Source organism: Lygodium microphyllum, chromosome 23, assembly GCF_053477565.2.
Source record: "Lygodium microphyllum isolate KBCC chromosome 23, Lygodium_microphyllum_v1.1.10, whole genome shotgun sequence".
Classification (NCBI taxonomy): domain Eukaryota; kingdom Viridiplantae; phylum Streptophyta; class Polypodiopsida; order Schizaeales; family Lygodiaceae; genus Lygodium; species Lygodium microphyllum.
The window spans coordinates 83,189,412-83,210,096 of record NC_141157.1 but is presented as its reverse complement, the minus strand read 5'-3'; the positions used below and the strand labels follow the sequence as shown (position 1 = coordinate 83,210,096).

At 44.2% G+C, this 20,685-nt stretch overlaps 1 protein-coding gene across 1 annotated transcript in view; it reads left to right on the top strand.

Moving 5' to 3' along the window:
- Positions 1–2,137: 2,137 nt before the first annotated feature.
- LOC148016405 (calcium-transporting ATPase, endoplasmic reticulum-type-like) overlaps positions 2,138–20,685 on the top strand; it is a 31,521-nt gene continuing 12,973 nt past the window's right edge. Inside the window, exons 1-6 of the mRNA XM_087664762.1 lie at positions 2,138–4,151; positions 4,403–4,505; positions 4,590–4,711; positions 6,106–6,384; positions 6,531–6,914; positions 7,335–7,444. Coding sequence (XP_087520888.1) covers positions 2,748–4,151; positions 4,403–4,505; positions 4,590–4,711; positions 6,106–6,384; positions 6,531–6,914; positions 7,335–7,444 — 2,402 coding nt within the window. The 5' untranslated portion in view covers positions 2,138–2,747. The remainder of the gene's footprint in view (positions 4,152–4,402; positions 4,506–4,589; positions 4,712–6,105; positions 6,385–6,530; positions 6,915–7,334; positions 7,445–20,685) is intronic.

The window sequence follows — 20,685 nt, the reverse complement described above, 5'->3', positions numbered from 1 at the left end:
GTCACACATCTATGCGAAAAATCAAAAAGATATTTAGTGTTTCAACTGAAGAGCTACTTTTTCATGGTACATTGTTCGAAACCACAATAAAGGAATTACAAAGCTAGACTGTAGAAGGTGATGATAAAAACCATATTCTTGACGGAGAAGATAGTCCCCATGCTAACTTGAGGAGCATTCATGCTAACTTGAGAAGATAGTCCCCATGCACATAGTGTTTGGAAATCGATGAAATTGCTTCATCCTATAGTCCTTGTGCTAACTTGAGGAGCATTCACGTGGTAGATAGGCCACACAATGTTTGGGAAATGATGGAACTGCTTCATCCTGTAGACAACAAAAGATTCTCAAAGCCTTCTTATGTGGTGTGAGAAGGAAAAATGCCTTCTAAAAAATACGAAGGTGTAGTTTTGTTGTGTTGTGGCAACATCATGAAATATATAAATTGATTTAGGCTTTCAAACTCATCCTTGATGTACGATGAGAAGGATTCATGCATGCTAGCTTGGTTTTGGAAAGTAAGACCAAGTTTGTGCTTATGTCCATAAAAAGGACCAAAAAGCCAACCCTCTGACAAGGGTGGAATATGTGTTCTTAAAATACATTTTTGAGAACCAATGTAAAAGCTTTCAACTTGAGTAATTGAAGTGTTTTTTTTTTTGGGTAGACTTATGAATGGCAATTTTACCCAAAAATACGACTACAATATACTCAATCTCATTTTTAAAATCAATAAGTGTAGGTCTTTTTCTTACAAAGTTGTGAATGACAGTTTCACCCCAAAACATGACTAAAATGGATCCAATCTAATTCTTAAAAATAAGAATCTCATTTTTGAAAACGGAGAGGTTTTTCCCAATTGTTGCAACTTAGTAATAGTTGAACTTGTGTTCATGATAAATCAAGGGTTTATGCCAACGGATTTGCAAAACATTTAACATGTCTCAAAATTTATAAACCTGAGTTTATTTCAATTAATTTGGAGAAGATTATGAAGTAAGTGAGTGAGCCATTGGAGAAGGGTCTAATAAGACCTAGCTCCTCACCTTTTTGCTCTCCACTTCTCTTAGTGTAGAAGAAAGATGGATCTTGGTGCACATATGTGGACTACTAGGCCTTTAATAAAATTACAAAAGAATTGATGATACCTTGGTGGATAGATTGGATGGATCCAAAGTATTCAGCCAGATTAATTTGAAGAGCAGCTACCATCATATAAGGATTGCTCCTCAAGATATTCATAAAACAACATTTAGGACAACTTTTGGTTTGTATGAGTTTCTTATGCTACCATTTGGTCTCACCAACGCTTCTACAAGCTTTAATAGAAATATGGATGTTGATATTGAGGACAAACCTTTGATTCCACACCAAGTTACTTTAAGATCAATTTGCTTAAAAAGAAAGAGCATACATTGGATGCTCTCATTAACGAAGACATACGTCATAACACTAAGCCACCTAAAATCTTATTCATTGTCAAATGGACGGTCTAGTGTGGCTAGGATATGCATCCGGTGCTTCAATCGGCTTGCAAAAATATATTTCGTAGACACTCGAGGAGACAATACTTAAGAGTTGCGTTGCACTTGGTGCTACGAAGGATAGCAGGGTTTGTGAAGGCTCCTGTTGATGTCATGGTTGCATGGTGCACTTGTTGTGCCTTCACTTAAGTAGGCAAAGAAGACAAAATAGGCTGTTGGCAAAATGCCACATGTATGCATTGAGATTTGTGGGGACAAATGGACCTACCATGTTGTTGCGGATGGATATGAACAAATGCTTAGTGTTAACGATGCAAGCTCTACACTAAAACCCTTCTTTTTGCAAGGGTTAACCCCATTCCCCCATCGGCGTAGGGTGCAACGTGTGTGGTAGTGGAGGCGGGGGTGGGGGAAAAATCTTAATATCATATCACCCGGTGTGACCGAGCTCTAAAGAAAGGGGGAGTGGGGATGATGGGAGGCGCATTTGATTTTGAAGGATTCCCACCGGACAGAAGGGCAGTTTCGTAGCAGCTTCCGACGGCCCAAATTTGGGGCAGCGCCAGAAGGCCCTGACTGGGAAGAAGGGCCGCTAAATTTAGGGTCTGATCTGATGTCTTGTCGGTTATTAACGACGGGGAAATTCCCATTTGCCTTTCCTCAGAAGGCAGGTCTCTAAAAAGAACTCACTCAACGAAGGAAGCGAAGAAAGACAGCAGGCGAAGAAAAGAATTCGCAGGTCCAAAACAAGCTCCCTCCCCCACGCACGACGACGAAGACGAAGAAGTACCTGTGAGAGAGAGAGGAGAGGGGCCCGACTGTTATCTTCCTTCCTCCAGGGAGAACGCCCCCCCCCCCCCCCGCGGCGGCTCCCAACAATCTCCATCATCGCTATAGCCTCCCTCAGTTCTTCCTCGCTCGTCGCACTCTCCCTCATCCAAAGGGTTTTGTCCCAAAAACCCTAGCCTTTCAGCCTTTCCGCTTTCCCCATCCTTCCTTCCCTTCCCTGTCCCTTCCAGCACACAAAGTGCCACCTCAGTCGCTTCTCCCCCCAGGCAACGCAGTTATTCCCTTCCCTCACTCATCCCTTCACCTGCGGCAAAGCTTTTTGTGGCATGGTCACCTCCTTCGAAGCCCTTCTGCATTTAATATCCATGTCGTTTGCGTTTCTCAGCTCCCTCTGACCTCGAGGCTTCCCCCCCTAGCCTGCCGTCCAAGAAGAAAGGAGACTTCTCACAGGTGGTTTACCGTTGCGTTTCTGCCATGTCTTCCAAGAACGGGGACTCCTCCCAAAAGGTGTTCCCTGCGTGGGCCAGATCTATCCATGAAAGTGAAGAGCATTTCAAAGTTCGCATCTCCAGGGGCCTCACCAGGGTGGAAGCTGAGACTCGGCGGAAGGAGTATGGATTCAATGAGCTCGAGAAGCATCCTAGCCATCCACTGTGGAAGCTTGTCCTCGAGCAGTTTGACGATATGCTTGTCAAAATCCTCCTCATCGCTGCTGTCATCTCATTTGCCCTTGCATATTTCGATGGCCACGAGAATGGAAATGCTGACATCACAGCATACGTAGAGCCCTTAGTGATCCTCACAATTCTGATTTTGAATGCCATTGTGGGTGTGTGGCAGGAGAGTAACGCTGAAAGAGCCCTGGAAGCTCTCAAAGAGATGCAATCTGAACATGCGAAGGTGTTGAGAGATGGGGTCTATGTCTCTGATTTGCCTGCTCGTGAGCTAGTGCCTGGCGATATTGTAGAGCTTAGGGTTGGGGACAAAGTTCCTGCAGATATGCGTGTGGCTACATTGAAAACATCAACTTTCAGAGTAGAACAAAGTTCCTTGACAGGTGAAAGTATGGCGGTGATCAAAACAAACCATCAGATAGAACATGAGGATGTGGAATTGCAGGCAAAGGAGTGCATGTGCTTTGCTGGAACTACAGTAGTGAATGGTTCTTGTATCTGTATAGTTACTGCCATTGGCATGGGCACTGAAATTGGAAAAATACAAGCCCAAATCCAAGAAGCCTCCTTGCAGGACGAGGACACTCCTCTCAAAAAGAAGCTAGACCAGTTTGGTGAATTGCTGACCATAGTTATCGGTATTATTTGTTTGGTTGTGTGGATCATAAACTACAAATACTTTCTTTCTTATGAAATCGTCAATCATTGGCCGCGCAACATAAAATTCTCTTTTGAGAAGTGCACATACTACTTCAAAATAGCAGTGGCTCTAGCTGTTGCAGCAATTCCTGAGGGATTACCAGCGGTAATCACCACCTGCTTGGCATTGGGAACTCGCAAAATGGCACAGAAAAATGCCATTGTGCGAAAACTTCCAAGTGTGGAGACACTAGGATGCACCACTGTTATATGTTCAGATAAGACCGGAACTCTAACAACAAACCAGATGGCTGTAATGGAAATGATTGCCATGGGCTCCAATGCAGGTCTGGTTCGTGAATACTTCGTTGAAGGCACCACATATGATCCTAGTGTTGGAAAGATATTAGGCTGGGAAAACCTTGATTCAAATCTTGAAGCTTTAGCAGAAATTGCATCGATATGTAATGAAGCAGGGATTGCTGCGGTAAGCAATGAAGCAGGTGTTGCCTTTGCCAACCATCAGTTCCGTGCCATTGGAATTCCCACAGAAGCAGCTCTGAAGGTAATTTTTGCTACCATAATTTGTCTTTAGTAGCTTGAACAGCATAAATAATAGTGTAGTTCTTTTTTTCATCTATAGCTAATGTTTGCATGAAGTGATAGTATGGTTGATTATATTCAGATTGTTTCTTTGCTTATTAAGGATTTTAGGTACTGCTTTAATGAAGTGATGGTGTGATGCACTGAATATTGTCAGCTTTGGCATTGTCTATGCTTGTCTTCACTTTACAAGTTCGCTTAGTTGGTTTACAGGTTTTAGTTGAGAAGATGGGGGTTCCAGATCCAGAGGCAATTGAGAGAATCAGAAAAGAAGACTTGATCGATCATTCTCTGGATTACCTTGTTGTGAAACTAGGTATGCGATTCTAATCGGTGATATTTGTTCCATGTCTGAATGACTCCATGCACCTGAAGTAATAATTTAACTCCATTTTGGCAGGTTGCTGTGACTGGTACAGCAACAGAGTACAGAAGCTTGCCCTGCTAGAATTTGATCGCAGTAGAAAGTCCATGGGCGTTATTGTCAGAACTCAAGCAAGAAAAAACAAGCTTTTAGTAAAGGTCCCGCCCTCTCACCTCCCCCTTTTTTGCTTTTGACTGTACAGCAGCACATATGTGTGCCACAGTTTCCATGGCGAGTATACATTATTTTTGATAAAGCAGCAGGACATTTTGGTTGATGTGATGTGGTAACAATCAAACACATTGATGCAGTCTTACAGTTGAGCTCCAAGCTCACAAGTGTACTGAAATTTTTGGTCTAGTTGGTGAAGGTGGCATTTGGAGGAAATTTGATTTTTGCCAATAACTAATAGGAAGTCTGGCTGTGATTAAAAGTGTGTTGCTGTGCAAGAACATCTTTCTCATAAGCAGTTAGATAGATTAGTTGAATTGTTGCAATGGTGTGCTGATGCGGGAATAACCAGATTTTTATATGTTGATGTGGTCAGGCAGTCGAGGTTTAAAGCTCACTAGCTTACAGATGTTCTCTCATCTAGGTGATAAGGGGGAAGTTGTAGAGATTCATCTGATTTTTTACACTTAGTTATTTGGAAGTTGAGGTGTGTGAAGAGTGAGTTGTTGCATGCAACTGAGAATTTAATTATACACATGACCAACACACCAACACAAAGTATGCATTGTGAAATATGCAGGCTCGGGGATCGGGGATGTATGCAGGGTTTGTAGCAGTGCTAATCGCTATTACTCTGTTTCGATGTACAGCATTCACTAAACTTGTTGGCTAATCCATGCTGGAACTCTCTCTTATACAGGAACTTAGGCATTTAGAAGCTGGTAACAAAGAAGCTGAAAGCAATTTCAGTGTATGCCAAATCTTTGCATTTGTTTCAGATGTTGTGCATGGTCTGCTATGAGACTTCTAGTATATAGGATTAGATTTGACCTGTTACAACACCTTATGAAATGCTCCTCTAAAATCCTGGGTGTGAAAAGAGGACCTTAGTTCAAATTGTATCCTAGTCAGTGAATCAACAGCTGGAAGTGTGGCAGACATATTTATTGGGAAAACCACTTGTAACAACTTCCTTTTGTGTTATATATACTACCTATCATGATCAAATTATATAGTTCTCAGAAAGGTGAGCAGATCCTCAGGTTCTAAATGAGCAAGGCCAATTCATCCATGATGGATCTATACCAAGCCACTAGTGAGTAACAAGTGCAAGGAGGTTTCTGATCTTGCATGCTGCTTTTACATTTCATATCTTCATAGCCTCTTGCCATATAAAGAGAGTAGTTAATATGTTCTCGACATTTGTCTCTTTTGTTGGAGAGCTCTTAACATTAATATGTCCAAATCGTGGCAAGATGAAGAGTGTCAATTTTTTGCATGATCTTGGAGTTCTCTAATAATCTTTATGTCTTCACTTAGTTGTGTGTCTCCTTTTTACAAGTACCCTGTATGAAAATATTCATTCTTGTGCCTTGAGTAGGGTGCAGTGGAGAACGTGTTGGAGAGAAGCTCACACGTACAGCTTTCCAATGGCTCTATTGTAGAGATTGACACAGTTACTCGTGAGCTTCTTTTGAGGAAGCTGAATGAAATGAGCTCAAAAGCTTTGCGCTGTTTAGCTTTTGCATATAAAGAAGATCTAGGAGATTTTGACTCTTATGATGGGGAGGAACATCCAGCTCACTGGCTGCTTTTGGATCCGACTAATTACACGGCGATTGAGAGCAACCTGATCTTTGTTGGCATGGTGGGATTAAGGGTATGTCCAACACACACACACACACACACACACACACACACACACACAGGGCAAGCTTTTCCAGCCTTTAATGGCATGCTACATTTGAGTTCTGAATGCTGTATTGAACTTTCAATGGCTTCTGCATTGTAATTTTTCTGGAACAGGATCCTCCTCGTGAAGAGGTCTTCAGGGCAATCCATGACTGCAAAGAGGCAGGTATACAAGTGATGGTTATTACAGGTGACAACAAAAATACAGCTGACGCTATATGTCGGGAGATTGGCATTTTCAATGAAAAGGAGGATATTCTCACCAGCAGCTTCACTGGAAGAGAATTTATGGATCTTTCTGAGACTGAACGCAGAAGAATCCTCTCTGGAAAGGGAGGACTGGTTTTTTCAAGGGCTGAGCCCAGACATAAACAGGAGATTGTTCGTATGCTAAAAGATGCTGGTGAAGTAGTAGCCATGACAGGAGATGGAGTCAATGATGCTCCTGCTTTGAAGCTTGCAGATATTGGTGTTGCAATGGGAATTTCTGGAACAGAGGTATGTCCTGAATTTAATTTCTACCACTGGCATGATGTTTGGAGCTCATTCGTATGTGCTACATCTGAGTGAGCGAGCTCTTTCATGCATGTTTTGCTCGGGCCTTGGAGTCCTTGATTTGCATTGAGATTTGTAGAGTAGTTATAAGTAACTTTACAGGTTGTTTTAGTGTTATCTTATCTCTTGACTCCAAGTTTCAAAATTTCTCTCAATTTATGACCATAAAAATAAATCAGATTAGTAGGATATTGAAATTGGCTGCTTTACAATGAAATAACAGTTCTGTTTCTTAGCTGTTTGTGGTTGCAAAGGTCTAATGATAACGATCATCTAACTAGTTGGTATTTGGTGCTTGTTTCTGCCATTGTCAGATATTAGTTTTGGCTTGTAAGATATTCATATTCTGCTGTCTCTTTCCAGGTTGCTAAGGAGGCAGCTGATATGGTCTTAGCTGATGATAATTTCAGTACTATTGTATCAGCTGTTGCAGAAGGCCGTGCTATTTACAACAATATGAAAGCTTTTATTCGGTTCTGTCCTTCACTTCTGTTGTTATTTTGAGCTCCTTGCTGCTGATTTATCTAAATAGCTGTTGACATATAGATAGTTAATTGAATTCTTCTCTTGGCCTTATTGTGAACTCTTTGCTGTTGCTGAAGCTATATGTTAAATCAATATGCTGCCATCCATGATGTATAAATTGTTTTTTCATAGCTCAAGGTTATCCTCAGATCAAGCCTATATGCTAGGATATATAGTCAAAGGCAAATACTGTCTAAGAGAGAGGATTCACGTGCCTAGCAAGTTGCTATTGCCAAATGGAAATGAAATGTTGAATGGATACAAGTCATAAAAACTTTTGATTTGACAAAATGGTACCTATGAGCAAGAGTGAAATGTTTTGTTGACTCATGTTTTTCAAGCAAAGATTACGTTGGAGGTTCCACATTTGGTATGATCCTTTGGGGGTAGGAGTTATCTTGGCATAATAGAATTGGAATTCCTAAAGTAACTATTGAAACAAAGTGTACAAGGTGGTGATCAACTGGTAAAACTAGATCTTTTCAAACCAGTTTTACATGTAAATGCATGCTTGGTTGATGTGAAAGTATGGGTGATTGGAGGAGTTGGGGGAATAGGTGTGTGGCATGGCATAGAAGTGTAGGTAACTAGGTGCTACATGTGGCATCGAAGTGCTTGGCATGGTGACTCTACTTGCGTGTCCCAAGTCCCAAAGGAGGTGATTGACTGATTGTGGTCCTGCTGTTGAAAAGGTGTAGGTTGGTTCACTTGGTATTGACATACTGGCAAATTGTGTGGCCATTTGGGAGATGGAGAGAGTAGGGTGGGGCTTGAGATGTATAGGTGGTATACTCTTGTGTATAGGTACCATGGATGGTTGGCTTGGGGGATAAACCCCCACCACCGGTGCATCACCACTTCGCTATGCCAAAGTAGAGGGCCTAAATGGATAGGATGTGCCTACTTTAGAAGATGCCTCTAGGGTGGTGTGTGGTTGGATAGATGGAATGATGAATGGTGATATGAATAATTGTGTGAATGTAGATGTGGAAGTAGCAGAAGAGAAGAGTGGGATTTGAAATTGTAGTGAAGATGTAGAGGGAGTGAGTGTCCTAAATTTATTTTGAGAATTTAATGATGGAAACTGAAATGTAGATAATGATGGGAATGAAGATGAGACACCAATGTCTGATTGACTATGAGAAGTAAGTCAATCGCAATTTGCAAAACACATACATTTTCAATATGCAATATAAGATCTTGCAAGTGTTATCATATATCTGCACCTATCATATTGATGTTAGATGTGAACATCTTTTACACCACTCAGCATTAAATAAGGGTCAAAGTGTAATATCCCACCTTTGTAAGAGGGACCCCCTCCCTCTCCCCCTTTCTTAATAATTAAATCATTCGAAATTTTTTTATACCCCCCCTCCCTCCCTATCGACGTCGTCAGTTGGCGGAAGGAGGGAGAGTTGAATTCACAATCGACATAGGTGAGGGAAAAGAAGACGACGTGGCGGGCAGAAGAGTTGCCGAAGATCAGGAGGGTGACGATGATTTTGTTGGGGGAGGGGCACATGTGTGCCATCTCCAACAACACCACCCCCCCCTTTTCGTTCCACATACACGCTATTCTTCTTCCCCTCCCCTTGTTGCCAACATGTGAAGGAGAGGAGAGGGAGAGGTAGTGAAGGAGAGAGAGAGAGAGAGAGAGAGAGAGAGAGAGAGAGAGAGAGAGAGAGAGAGAGAGAGAGGAAAGGGGAACCTAGAGTAAGAGAGGAAAAGAGAGAGAAAAGAGACAGGAGGGCAATGCCTTACTTGGACAAAGCCTCGAGCACCCTCTCTCCCCATCGCCACTTTCTGAGATCTCTCCATTGATTGCCTCTAGTTGACAAGGAGATCGTGAAAGTCAAGATAAGGCGTAGGGAACTCCGACACCACCGAGTCCTCCGAGAGGAGTGAAGGTCACATTCCAAGCTCTGAAATGGCCCCAAAGCATAAACTCTCTGAAGTAATTGGAAAAGCCGCGACTACGAAAGGAGGATCAGGTGAAGATGCCACCACCAACACGGACGGGTTATCAGGCGTAAACGCTAACTCGACACTTCAAAACCAGGTATTACTGTTGTGTCAAGTACTTTGAGCCAAACATTTAAGTATGGACATCATTAGGAAGAAGTTATATTTCGCATCACATAACTTGCATAACTCAAAAAAAGGCTTGATAACCATAGATTGAACATCTATGGGATGTTGGAGTATTAAGCCAAGTATTAGGTTAGAACTTTTGCAAATGCATCATGGATTGCCAATATACTTAAATATTTCGTGTAGGTCAATTGCATCATGTAGACCATTAGAGTAAAGTAACTCGCATTTACGATGAACTCATATACACTCGCACTTAAATACTTAGGTCACCCTTTATGATTTGCATAAATGCAATAGAAGGAATTTTCTTGAATGAGAATCCCGCATCGTATCATCAACCCTGGAAAGACTTGCGTCTAGATTTGCGTGGCATCATGGATAGTTTCGGTTGCACTATATAATAGGGATTCATCTTGAAAGATAGATTTAAGACGCACATGTGAAATGCTAAACTAAATTGTAAGAGGCAGTTCGGTAAATGAAATCCTATAGGATAAATAAGACTAGGGTTTAATTCGACTCAGCTAGGATTTAATCGTAAATAGGTCAAATTGTTATTACAACCATATTTTGACTTAGAGTCAAGTAAACATACTCTTTGGTCTTTATCCCGATAACCAATCGCGATGAGACCAAAACACTATTGGAGATATAATTTTCAAAATATGATACATCTCGAGGCTAACACAAGAAAACTCGAATGTCGTATCCACAATAAGAAGGACCATTCACCACGTTACTTTTGATGCTCGCAACTATTTAAGGATTGTAAATGGTCTTAGTCTACTCTTAACTTGCGAGAGGAATGAACAAAAGTTTCCTGTTATCTTGAGGGAAGGAAACCCTAGGGTAAACTTAGAATCCCGAAAAATTCTAAGGTGGGAAAATGGTTACCAACTGACCAATTGAAATCCTAGTTTGAATCATCTAAGACCAGGACCTTAAGATAAGAACCAAAGGTTAGTAACTTAGGGAAGCTACCATCCGAAACTATTGTAGGAGTGAGGTCAAAAAGAGGGTATTCTTTATCCCTCAGAAGATAATGGAAATTAATACCAAGGCAAGAAAGATCCTGTCAGAGTGCAGCGGTGCGGAAGCGTAGGATTGAGAGAGAGAGAACGCAGAGAGAAGAGAGAGAAAGAGACAGTGGAAGATGAAGATCTGCTGTACAAAGTGTGCTTTATACAAAGATATGCAGATATGTACACGGACGCAGTGCGCTGGACTGTGTGTCTCCACCTCGACGATGCAACCTGCTGTTCACCTCAAAGTCCGTTGCAGTCTGCACAGTCTCCTGTCTGAAATCTGCAAACAGAGACGGAATCTGCGCGAGCCACCAGCCTGTAATCTACGAGCAGAAGAATGTGGAAGACTGCTGGAAATCCCGGTTATAAATAGCCAAAAACTGGGCACAAAATAACTGCAGATCGGCTGCATTAAATGCAGCCGACCGTACGGCAGCAGGTCGGACTGCCATGTGGCAGTCCAACTGTACAGTCCGACTGGCTGCAGTTCGACTGGCTCTGATGGCTAACACCCCCTCTCAGAGCCTGGGCGGGACAGAAGCCTGAGGGATTTGGAATGTCTCCGAAGGAGAGCTTGGGAAAGTGCCTTCGTAAACAAATCTGCAAGATTGTCCTCCGTTTTGCAGTACTCCACGGTGATGGTCTCATCCAGAAGCTTCTCTCTGATAAAATGGTACTGGATCTCTATGTGCTTCGTCCGAGCATGGAAAACAGGATTCCGTGCCAAGGCAATGTAACTCTCATTGTGGCATTGCAGCAAAGTAGGACGAGTTTGGGGGCAGCCAAGCTCCTCCAACAATCTCCAAAGCCACACAGCCTCACATGTGGTGGAAGATGCGCCTCGATACTCCGCCTCAGTAGACGAAAGGGCTATCGTGGGTTGCTTCTTGCTACTCCATGAGATAACACCTGCACCCAAGGTAAAACAATAACCTGTAGTAGACCGCATGTGGTCCACATCACCGGCCCAATCGGAGTCGCTCCAACCTGCAAGAACAAGATCTGAACCACGTGGGCCTGTGTGATAATGAATCCCTAAATCAGACGTCCCTCTCAAATACCGAAGTATCCTTTGAGCAGCCTGCCAATGCATCATCTGAGGTTCACTCATAAACCCTGCCAAGAGCCCAACAGCAAAACAAAGATCAACAAGTGTTGAGGAGCCAAATCAACGATCCAATCAACTGACGATAGCGGGAAGCATCTGCCATGGGAGAAGCTGAATGGGAAGTGGCCTTCCAGTTCGGATCCATAGGAGTAGAAATGGTACGACAATCCTTCATCGCAAAAGAAACCAAGAGCTCCTGTACATATCTCTGCTGAGAGATGAAGATCCTCCTCTGAGATTGATAAATCTCATGGCCCAAAAAGAAATGGAGTAGACCCAAGTCCGTCATCTCGAACGTCCGATGTAAAGCTACCTTCGTCTCTTGGACCTTCTGCGCATGATCACCTGTGACAATCAAATCATCAACATACAATACAAAAAGCACACAACTAGCCTCGGAAGTGTGTATATAAAGCTGCGGATCGGCCTTAGAACGCCGATATCTCAACTGTGACTGAAGGAACGAATCAATCTTCTCCTTCCATGCACGCAGAGCTTGCTTGAGGCCATACAAGGTCGCCTTCAACCTGTAGACTTTCCCATCTGAAGATCCAAAGCCAGGAGGCTACTCTACGTAGATCTCCTCCTTCAGATCACAATTGAGGAAGGCCGACTTCACATCCAACTGGTAGACAGGCCATCTCCTATGGCCAGCCAAGGCAAGAACAGCTCGAATAGTCGCCATATGAGCAGTGGGGGCAAAAGTATCATGACAATCAATCCCTGGGCGCTGTGCAAAACCTTTAGCAACAAGGCGAGCCTTATGCTTGTCCAAAGAACCATCGCTAAGGTACTTGGTCTTGAAGACCCATTTGACGCCAATCACCTACATATTTGGGGGGCGTGGCACGAGTGACCAAGTGCTATTCCTCTCAATAGCCTCCAACTCGGCTTCCATAGCTTTCTTCCATGGTGGGGACTGTAAAGCCTCCTTCACGGAGGTGGGCTCTCAATCTTGCATAACACCGGTCATCAAACAATAGTTAGAGCAAACAAGCTCTGTAGAATGTGCCTGGTGCCTCCGTGACCGCCGTGGACCATCCTGCGGTCCCCACTCCTCAGGAACCCCCTCGATCCCTGAATCACGGAGTGTGTCACGGGCCCAACGAGGAGGAGGTCGGACCTCTCATCGTCTCTCTCCATCAGTTGAAGACTCTGGGATATCCACCGGTGGTAACTCCTCGGGGGTGACCGGTGGAACAGTAGACTCTGTGTCAGAAACAGAATCTGAATCAAAAGACGCGGGCTTCAAAGGAACTGTAGCGGGAGTCCAACTCTCCCCTGGATCTCCAAGAACGGGATGCTCCTCACCCGTTGGTATGGCCAGAACATCCACAAACTGCACATCTCGACTGGTGTACACATCCCGCTTTACGGGATCATACAAACAATAGCCTTGGGACTGGGAGCTGTAGGCAACAAATACCTGTCTTCGGGAAGCTGCTTCAAATTTATCACGATGAGCCTTGGGAATGTGAACATAGGCATCACACCCAAAGAACCTAAAATAAGAAACATCGGGCTCGTCCCAAAGTAAGCCTCAAAAGGTGTCATCCCATCAACGGCCGAAGTGGGGGATCAGTTAAGGATGTGGATTGCAGTAGCCACAGCCTCGGCCCACAGAAACTGAGGTGTCTGTCGGTGCTCCATCATGGTGCGCGCCATCTCGATCACACTGCGGTTCTTCCGTTCAAGAATGCCATTTTCTTGAGGAGTGTTGGTATTAGCAAACTCCTGGTGAATACCTTTATCTGCACAAAAACGAGCAAACTCATTAGAAACAAATTCACCACCCTTGTCGGATCGCAAGGTCTTCAATCTTCGGCCTGATCGGTTCTCCTCAAAGAGAAGCCAATCCTTGAAGTGGGAGAAAGCTTCTGACTTCAATGCCAAGAAATAGGCCCATGTCATCCTGCTGTAGTCATGAAGTACGAGCTCCCTCGCAAGGACTCGTTCCTCATAGGGCCACAAAGATCCGTAGATACAAGCTCCATCAGTGAAGTAGACCGCCGCAAAGCTTTGTGGGGAATGGCATCCCTATGCTACTTCCCACGAATGCAGGTGACACATGGCTGCTGGCTCACCACTATGTCCGGCAACCCTCGAACAAGCTATCCGCTTGACGCCCTCGGAAGATAATCATAGTTGAGGTGACCAAACCGAGCATGCCATAGCTCTGACTGTGTCTGAGAGGTAAGAAAAAGAATAGAGAGGGCAGTGGAAGACTTCAATTTGTAGATGCCTTTCTCCTCATATCCAGATGAGAGAACCTTTCTAGACCCACGATCAAGGACTCACACCGAATCGCTGTCAAACTCCACCAAAAGTCCAAGGGAGCAAATCTTATGAATTGACAGTAGATGATACCCTAAACCTGGTACATGCAAGACCTCTAAGGTATGGGTACCACCACGTCCATCTGGAATAAGCTGTATCTCACCCCGACTTGCAATAGACACTGAAGAGCTATCTCCAATGAGAATGTGCCCACGCGAAGGTCGCAACTGGGCAACACCATCTGATGAAGGAGTCATGTGCCGGGAGGCACCACTGTCAACGATCCACTCTCGAGCCTGGGGAGCCGTCATCGCAGCATCAGAAGCATTCGGTGTAGAGTCCTCAATGACAGCTAGATGAAGAAATGCAGCTGATGAGGGTGCAGCCACCGCTCCAGAATCCTTCGTGTCCTTCTTGGTGGTGTCCTTCTTGTCTTTGTCAGGGCAATCCTTCTTCCAATGGCCAGTCTTTCCACAAATATGGTATGTGGATTCTTTGTCCTTGTCCTTGTCCTTCTTTGACTTGTTATCCCCCTTCTTCTTCTTTTGGTCCTTCCCCTTCTTCTGAGAGGCTTGACCTGTCAGTGCCTCCGACTTGGAAGCATTCTGTCCCTTCAGTTGTTCCTCTTGGTCCAAGACCATAGGAACCAACTCTTCCCACCGAAGAGTGGACTCTCGCCCCGAAGCAATAAGGGCGGAGTAGAAAGCACCGAATCGTGGCGGCAACTGGGACAAGAGTGTGATCGCCATGTCTTCGGAGGAAATCGGCTTCTCCGCATTCTGAACCTGCATCTGAAGCTGTCTAAGCTTGTTGATGTGCTCCCGCAACGAAGAAGACTTGTTCACGGACAAGGTCCGCATCTGAACCTCCAAAGAAACCCGCTTCATAAGGGTCATCCGGTTATACATCTGATCAAGCTCCAGCCATATCTCCTGAGCCACCGTCAAGTGCTCGATGTGAGCTATCACGGCTGTAGTACAAGACAAAAAAAGAAAGGAACGAATCCTTGCATTCAGTTTGTCCCAGTGAGACTGTGCCTTGGCCAACTCCGCACGAGCATTGGAAGAGAGTTTGGACTCATCTTTCATCGAGGGCCGGTCGATCTCCTCCTGTACAAGCTCTGCCAAATCATAGGACTCTAGGATGGCCAACATCATTACGCACCAGATGCGGTAGTTGTCGCCATCGAGCTTCTAATCTGCGGGAAGAGCCGGTAAGACAGGCACCTTCCAGTCCATAATCGTCTGGAACTCCAAGTCAATCTCTGTAGACATCTTCACCTGTAATGCCTTCACAAATGCAAAAGCAGCCCCCTTTGACTGTGAAAACGCAGCCTGCCAGGGCTCTTCCGCATCCCGAAACTTCTTCTCCCACCGGAGGCGATGAAAAAGCAAAACCTGCACTTGAAAGCTGAAAACTCAAACTTTCTCTTTGTCAAACAGGAAAAAACAGCAGCAAATCCACCACCTGGACTCCTTTCCGGCGCACCCACGCTCGCTTCAGCCTTGTTCCGAGGCGCAGCCCTCCTGCCTGCCCTCAAATGCTGAAAACGCAGCCTTGTGTCGCGATAGAAACTCCTCTTCAGGTTGGTTCTGCACTCAATCAGCCCCTCTACACTGCTCTGATACCATGTCAGAGTGTAGCGGTGCGGAAGCGTAGGACTTAGAGAGAGAGAACGCAGAGAGAAGAGAGAGAAAGAGACAGTGGAAGATGAAGATCTGCTGTATAAAGTGTGCTGTATACAAAGATATGCAGATATGTACACGGACGCAGTGCGCTGGACTGTGTCTCCACCTCGACGATGCAACCTGCTGTTCACCTCGAAGTCCGCTGCAGTCTGCACGGTCTCCTGTCTGAAATCTGCGAACAGAGACGGAATTTGCGCGAGCCACTAGCCTGTAATCTGCGAGCAGAAGAATGTGGAAGACTGCTGGAAATCCCGGCTATAAATAGCCAAAAACTGGGCGCAAAATAACTGCAGGTCGCCGATTGTACGGCAGCAGGTCGGACTGCCACGTGGCAGTTCGACTGTACAGTCCGACTGGCTCTGATGGCTAACAGATCCAAGAAGGGCAACGCCAAGCGTTCAAAGATGGGAACTCCACCTTAGCAGATGTCCTGAGCACTTACCTTCATTGTTGTTTGTGCTTGTAAAACTAGATTCAATGTTTGTGAAAGGAATGTATGACCCAAGCTCACGAAAGAAATTTGAATAATGAATCAGGTTGAATTCATGGAATACGCGCCGAGCCACCCCCAGCTAGCTGCCAACCCTAGCCAAGAGGTTTCTAAATAACCGTGACGAGAATGTGGACCGAACTCGTCATGAGAGGTCTTTCCGTGGGTTAGTTTGAATGTAGGAGGATGCTTGGATGCCAGGGGGGTCTTTGGCTGTAATTTCCCTTCCTCTGGGTTCTACTCAAACGATCTACGTGAGTCAAGATGGATTCTCGAGGCCTTGTTACTAGTGCAAGGGCGGAAACTTAGAAAAAATAAGATACATCCTCATGGATTGCGGAAAATGACATTTTTGGATAAGTTTTGTATCTCAGTTAAAATGCTAATCTAAAGTTGCTTTCAAGGAACTTGTTTGAATTGTTTTCATGTTAGTGTAGTAAGTTATGTAAACGAACCTTGTTCCTTAAAAGGCTTAATTAAGGAAGCTGATTATAAATGTCACACATAAATGTGGTAGGATCTAATTAGACTCGACGGGTCCATCCATGGAAGGGTAGTCCCAAAAGACTGGGAGGCTTCTCACAAGGTTCTACAACTATATGAGATTTAGGTAATATTAGGTTAGAACCCGATTCATGCCGTTTTAGGGGACCGGAATGGGACTAAGCCCTACAGGCAGAGAGGTTGAGCGGCGCATCCCTCTCGTTTCCCATTCTCTTTGAACCAAGTGCAGCATGGATTTGCTTCGGCTTGGATATCTCTGCGTAAAGTAGGATATCCAAGATCTGACGCTAGATTGTTGTTAGGAGACCTTGGCTACTAGTAACCCAAATTTCAGGTCAATCCTAGTGGATTCGGCTGCGAACGTTTCATTGCGAGGCTGTCTCGGGGAAACCCTAAGCGATAAACCCGGAACATTTCATGGGAGTGCTGGCAGCGATGCTTAGATTCATTTCTCGATGGACTGGTAACGTTACAGTTGGTATCGGAGCAAACCAACGAATAAAACAATTAAGATAGGAATAAATCGGAAAGAGTGAAGTGATGTTTTCACTAGAAAATATATTTTTTACTCACTTGTGAATTGTTGCCGCTTTTAGAATTATGAGGCTTGGAGCAGGTTTCTCGTATTTCATATCATGTTCAAGACGGCTATGAACTCTTCAAGTTATCGCAGACGATCGGATATGATGGGGATCATGGATCAACTCTATAACCGGCTATGAACTCTTCAAGTTATCGCAGACGATCGGATATGATGGGGATCATGGATCAACTCTATAACTCTTCACCGCTGTATGTGGAAAGGCGTTGGACTTGGAGCGCAGGATACTACTACATAGATACCAATCGACTTGCCTATCTTCAAAACAATTTAAAGAGGCTAAAATGGTTGGAAGACTTGATGATTATCAAGTTATTCATCTTCCATGTGGCTTGTGTAAATTAGATTCTACATATCGGATGTCGGCAAGTTGAACAAAATTGCTATATCTATGAGGAGGGGGTCAAAGTCTTGCCAGCAGACATAATTAAAGTAATGGAGCGAAACAAATGTCATGACTATAAAAAACGGGGATTTCTTGAACTTTCCATGACTTACCGCTTCTTGAGAATCCATTCTCCCAATCCATATTACTATTATGTCCTTGTAGTTGAATCCAATAGGGAATTATTAACCTGACTCTGATGTATCTTTTGAAAAGAAAATCATCCCAACCAATCTCTATCTATTCTCGAATAATTGTATTTGAGGCTTACGCTTCTTTATGAATAAATAAAAATTTTATGTTTATTTAATTTGTCGCATAGTCTTGATTAAAAGCAAACTGCGCATTGAGACAAGTTGTGAAGAGATGTATAAATGTAATCTTAACGCGAAAGTTTTAACTGAAAACTAGATACAACCCGAAGCGTAGAACCAAAATCTTATTTCCGCACTAAGCCCAACGGAGGCACAAGAGAAGAAGTTTCTTCTTAAACAAATTAAACCACCTGAATTTGATGGAAAAGGGAAGACTGTTGAAGCTAATGCCGAAGAATGGATTGAATCCATGGAAGATTACTTCCGTGCAGCAGGAACATCACCTGTAAACCAAACTATGATTGCCAAGCTCAAGCTTACTGGCAAAGCTAGGCTTTGGTAGAAGCAATGGTGTAAAGACCAAGCAGTCAAACACTGAAAGCACAATAACTTGGGATAAACTAAATGAAGTAGTCCAAGGAAGGTGCATGTTACCTGCATACAGAACTTAGAAGATGAATGAGTTCTTCAAGTTGAAATAGTTGGGCCTTGCTATGGAGGCGTACTACTCGAGATTTGTCTCCTTGTTGAAATACATTCCGACAATGAGTATTTCCCAATAAGTCTCGAAGTTCTGTGATGGTTGAACCCACTAATGAACACTCGGTTGGAATCAATGCGTCCTTCGGATTTGCAAGATGCATTGACGAGCAGGATCTATTGGTTAAGAAGTCCAGCTGAATCCCAGGAATAATAGACCTTGGTCTTACAAAGATCAGAATCAAGGAATGTTGAAAGCTCAATTCAAAAGGGCACAAGGACAGAGTCAAGGCCAACGGAAGAAGTTGGGGGCAAATGCAATTAGTGACTTTGTCCCCACTCAAAGAAGTGATCAAAGCCTGCGATGTTTTCATTGTAATGAACTCGGACACCTCAAAAGGGAATGTCCCAAACTTGGCGGAGATCGTCGCCAGGGAAAATTCAGTGGCCAAGCCAAAACTACCCATGGTTGCGGTCGTGCAATGATGGGAAGGGCAAAAACTTCCAATATCTCCACTAAGGGAATCAACGAAGAAGAAGACTTGTCCATGGAAGTTGAGATTGAGAGAGCATCTGTTCATGCCACTCTCCATAAAAAGGGCCTGAACCGCCAATTCTCGGTGATCTAGACACCATCGGATTACCAAGGTAAGAAATTCAAAACCTTGATTGACTGTGCTAGCACTCATTCTTTCATTTCACCAGCTTGTGCAAGAAGGCTAGGAATAGTCATTGTAGCTACACCTACTTTACTTGTTAAACTAGCAAATGGGCTAGTTACAACTCAAGGAGAAGCGGGTAAACCAAAAATCTAGCTAGCCAAGGCAACGTGAATAGCTCAAGGGATAAGAAAAGAATTATCCATCTATTTGATCAAGCTGAATAAGCCAGAATATGTAGAGGACTCCATTGAAGAACCATCATGGCTAAAAGAGTATGCGGATGTGTTCCCAGAAGAATTGATTGAATTACCACCACCTAGGGAAGTAGATCATGAGATTAAGCTATTCTAGGAGTTGCACTAATTGTAAAAAGGCCCTACAAGATATCCATTGTCGAAGCTATTGAGTTAAAGGAACAACTCAGACAACTATTGAACCAATGGTACATATTGTCACAAGATGACGTACCAGCGAGACAATAGGGTTTGTGGGGAGGAACACGGAGTGAACTCGGTAAACATGGAGAAAAGAAGAGAAGAGAGAAGAAACTCTGATGAATGGAATGATGAAGACCTGAATCATGGAGTGAATGTGATACAAGGAAACAAGGGTGCCGTAGCACAAGGAAGATGATAAAGACAGCCAGGAACCACGAACCACAATGTGAAACACAACCGCGGGAGAGAAGCCACTAGCGCTGTACATCCGTGCTGGAAGGAATACGAAGACTTTATCACCAAGTCGCGGCTAAACCTCCGAGGTCTTGATCTAGGTGGTACCTGAAGATCTTGGGTATCAATAGAAGAGATGACTGGTCGAAGATGGCCACCCCAAGAAAGTAGAGGATGGGTGAAGAACTTCATGTGGAGTAGGTTTCCCCTCTGAGTTGAGAGGTGGAGGGACCCTCACTGAAGTCGAAGAAGTGGATGTTCCCTTTGGGGGCAAAGAAATAACATCCCCCTCTGAAGTAGATAGGGAATCCAAAAACTCATGGATCACGGACTCCGAAATGTCCGATGACGAAGGAAGTGCGGTCGGCCGTGCTAAAGAAGGTATCTGGAGTGTCGAAGAGCTCCCAAAAGTAGCCTCTCGAACTTGAGTAGTCGAGGGTGGGGAAGGGTGGGGCTCAGAATGAGCAAGAAGTGGGTAACAATTGTTGTCTCAGTGGAGCAGATTGGATAGCCAAAGAAGAGGAGCCATTGTCTCTCGAAAGGAGCAGACTGACGAGGAGATGGTATCAAACAATCATTGTTTCTCGATGGAGCGGATTGCAGATCCGTAGGTCGTGGAAGCCACCGTACTGGAAAATAAGTGGGAGAAGATTGCCGCTGGCATTGCAATGATCTCGAGGAGGTCGTAGCGCCAATTGATCCTCCATGTTGTAGGGTCCTCAGCCACCGGCTGTCCAGGCACGCTTTTAGCGGTCTATCAAGAAATGAATCTAAGCGTTGTTGCCCGGTACTCCCATGGAATGTTCCGAGTTTTGTCGCCCAGGGTTTCTCAAATCCGCCTTGCAACGGAACATTCACGGCTGAACCCACTAGGATCGACTTGAAAT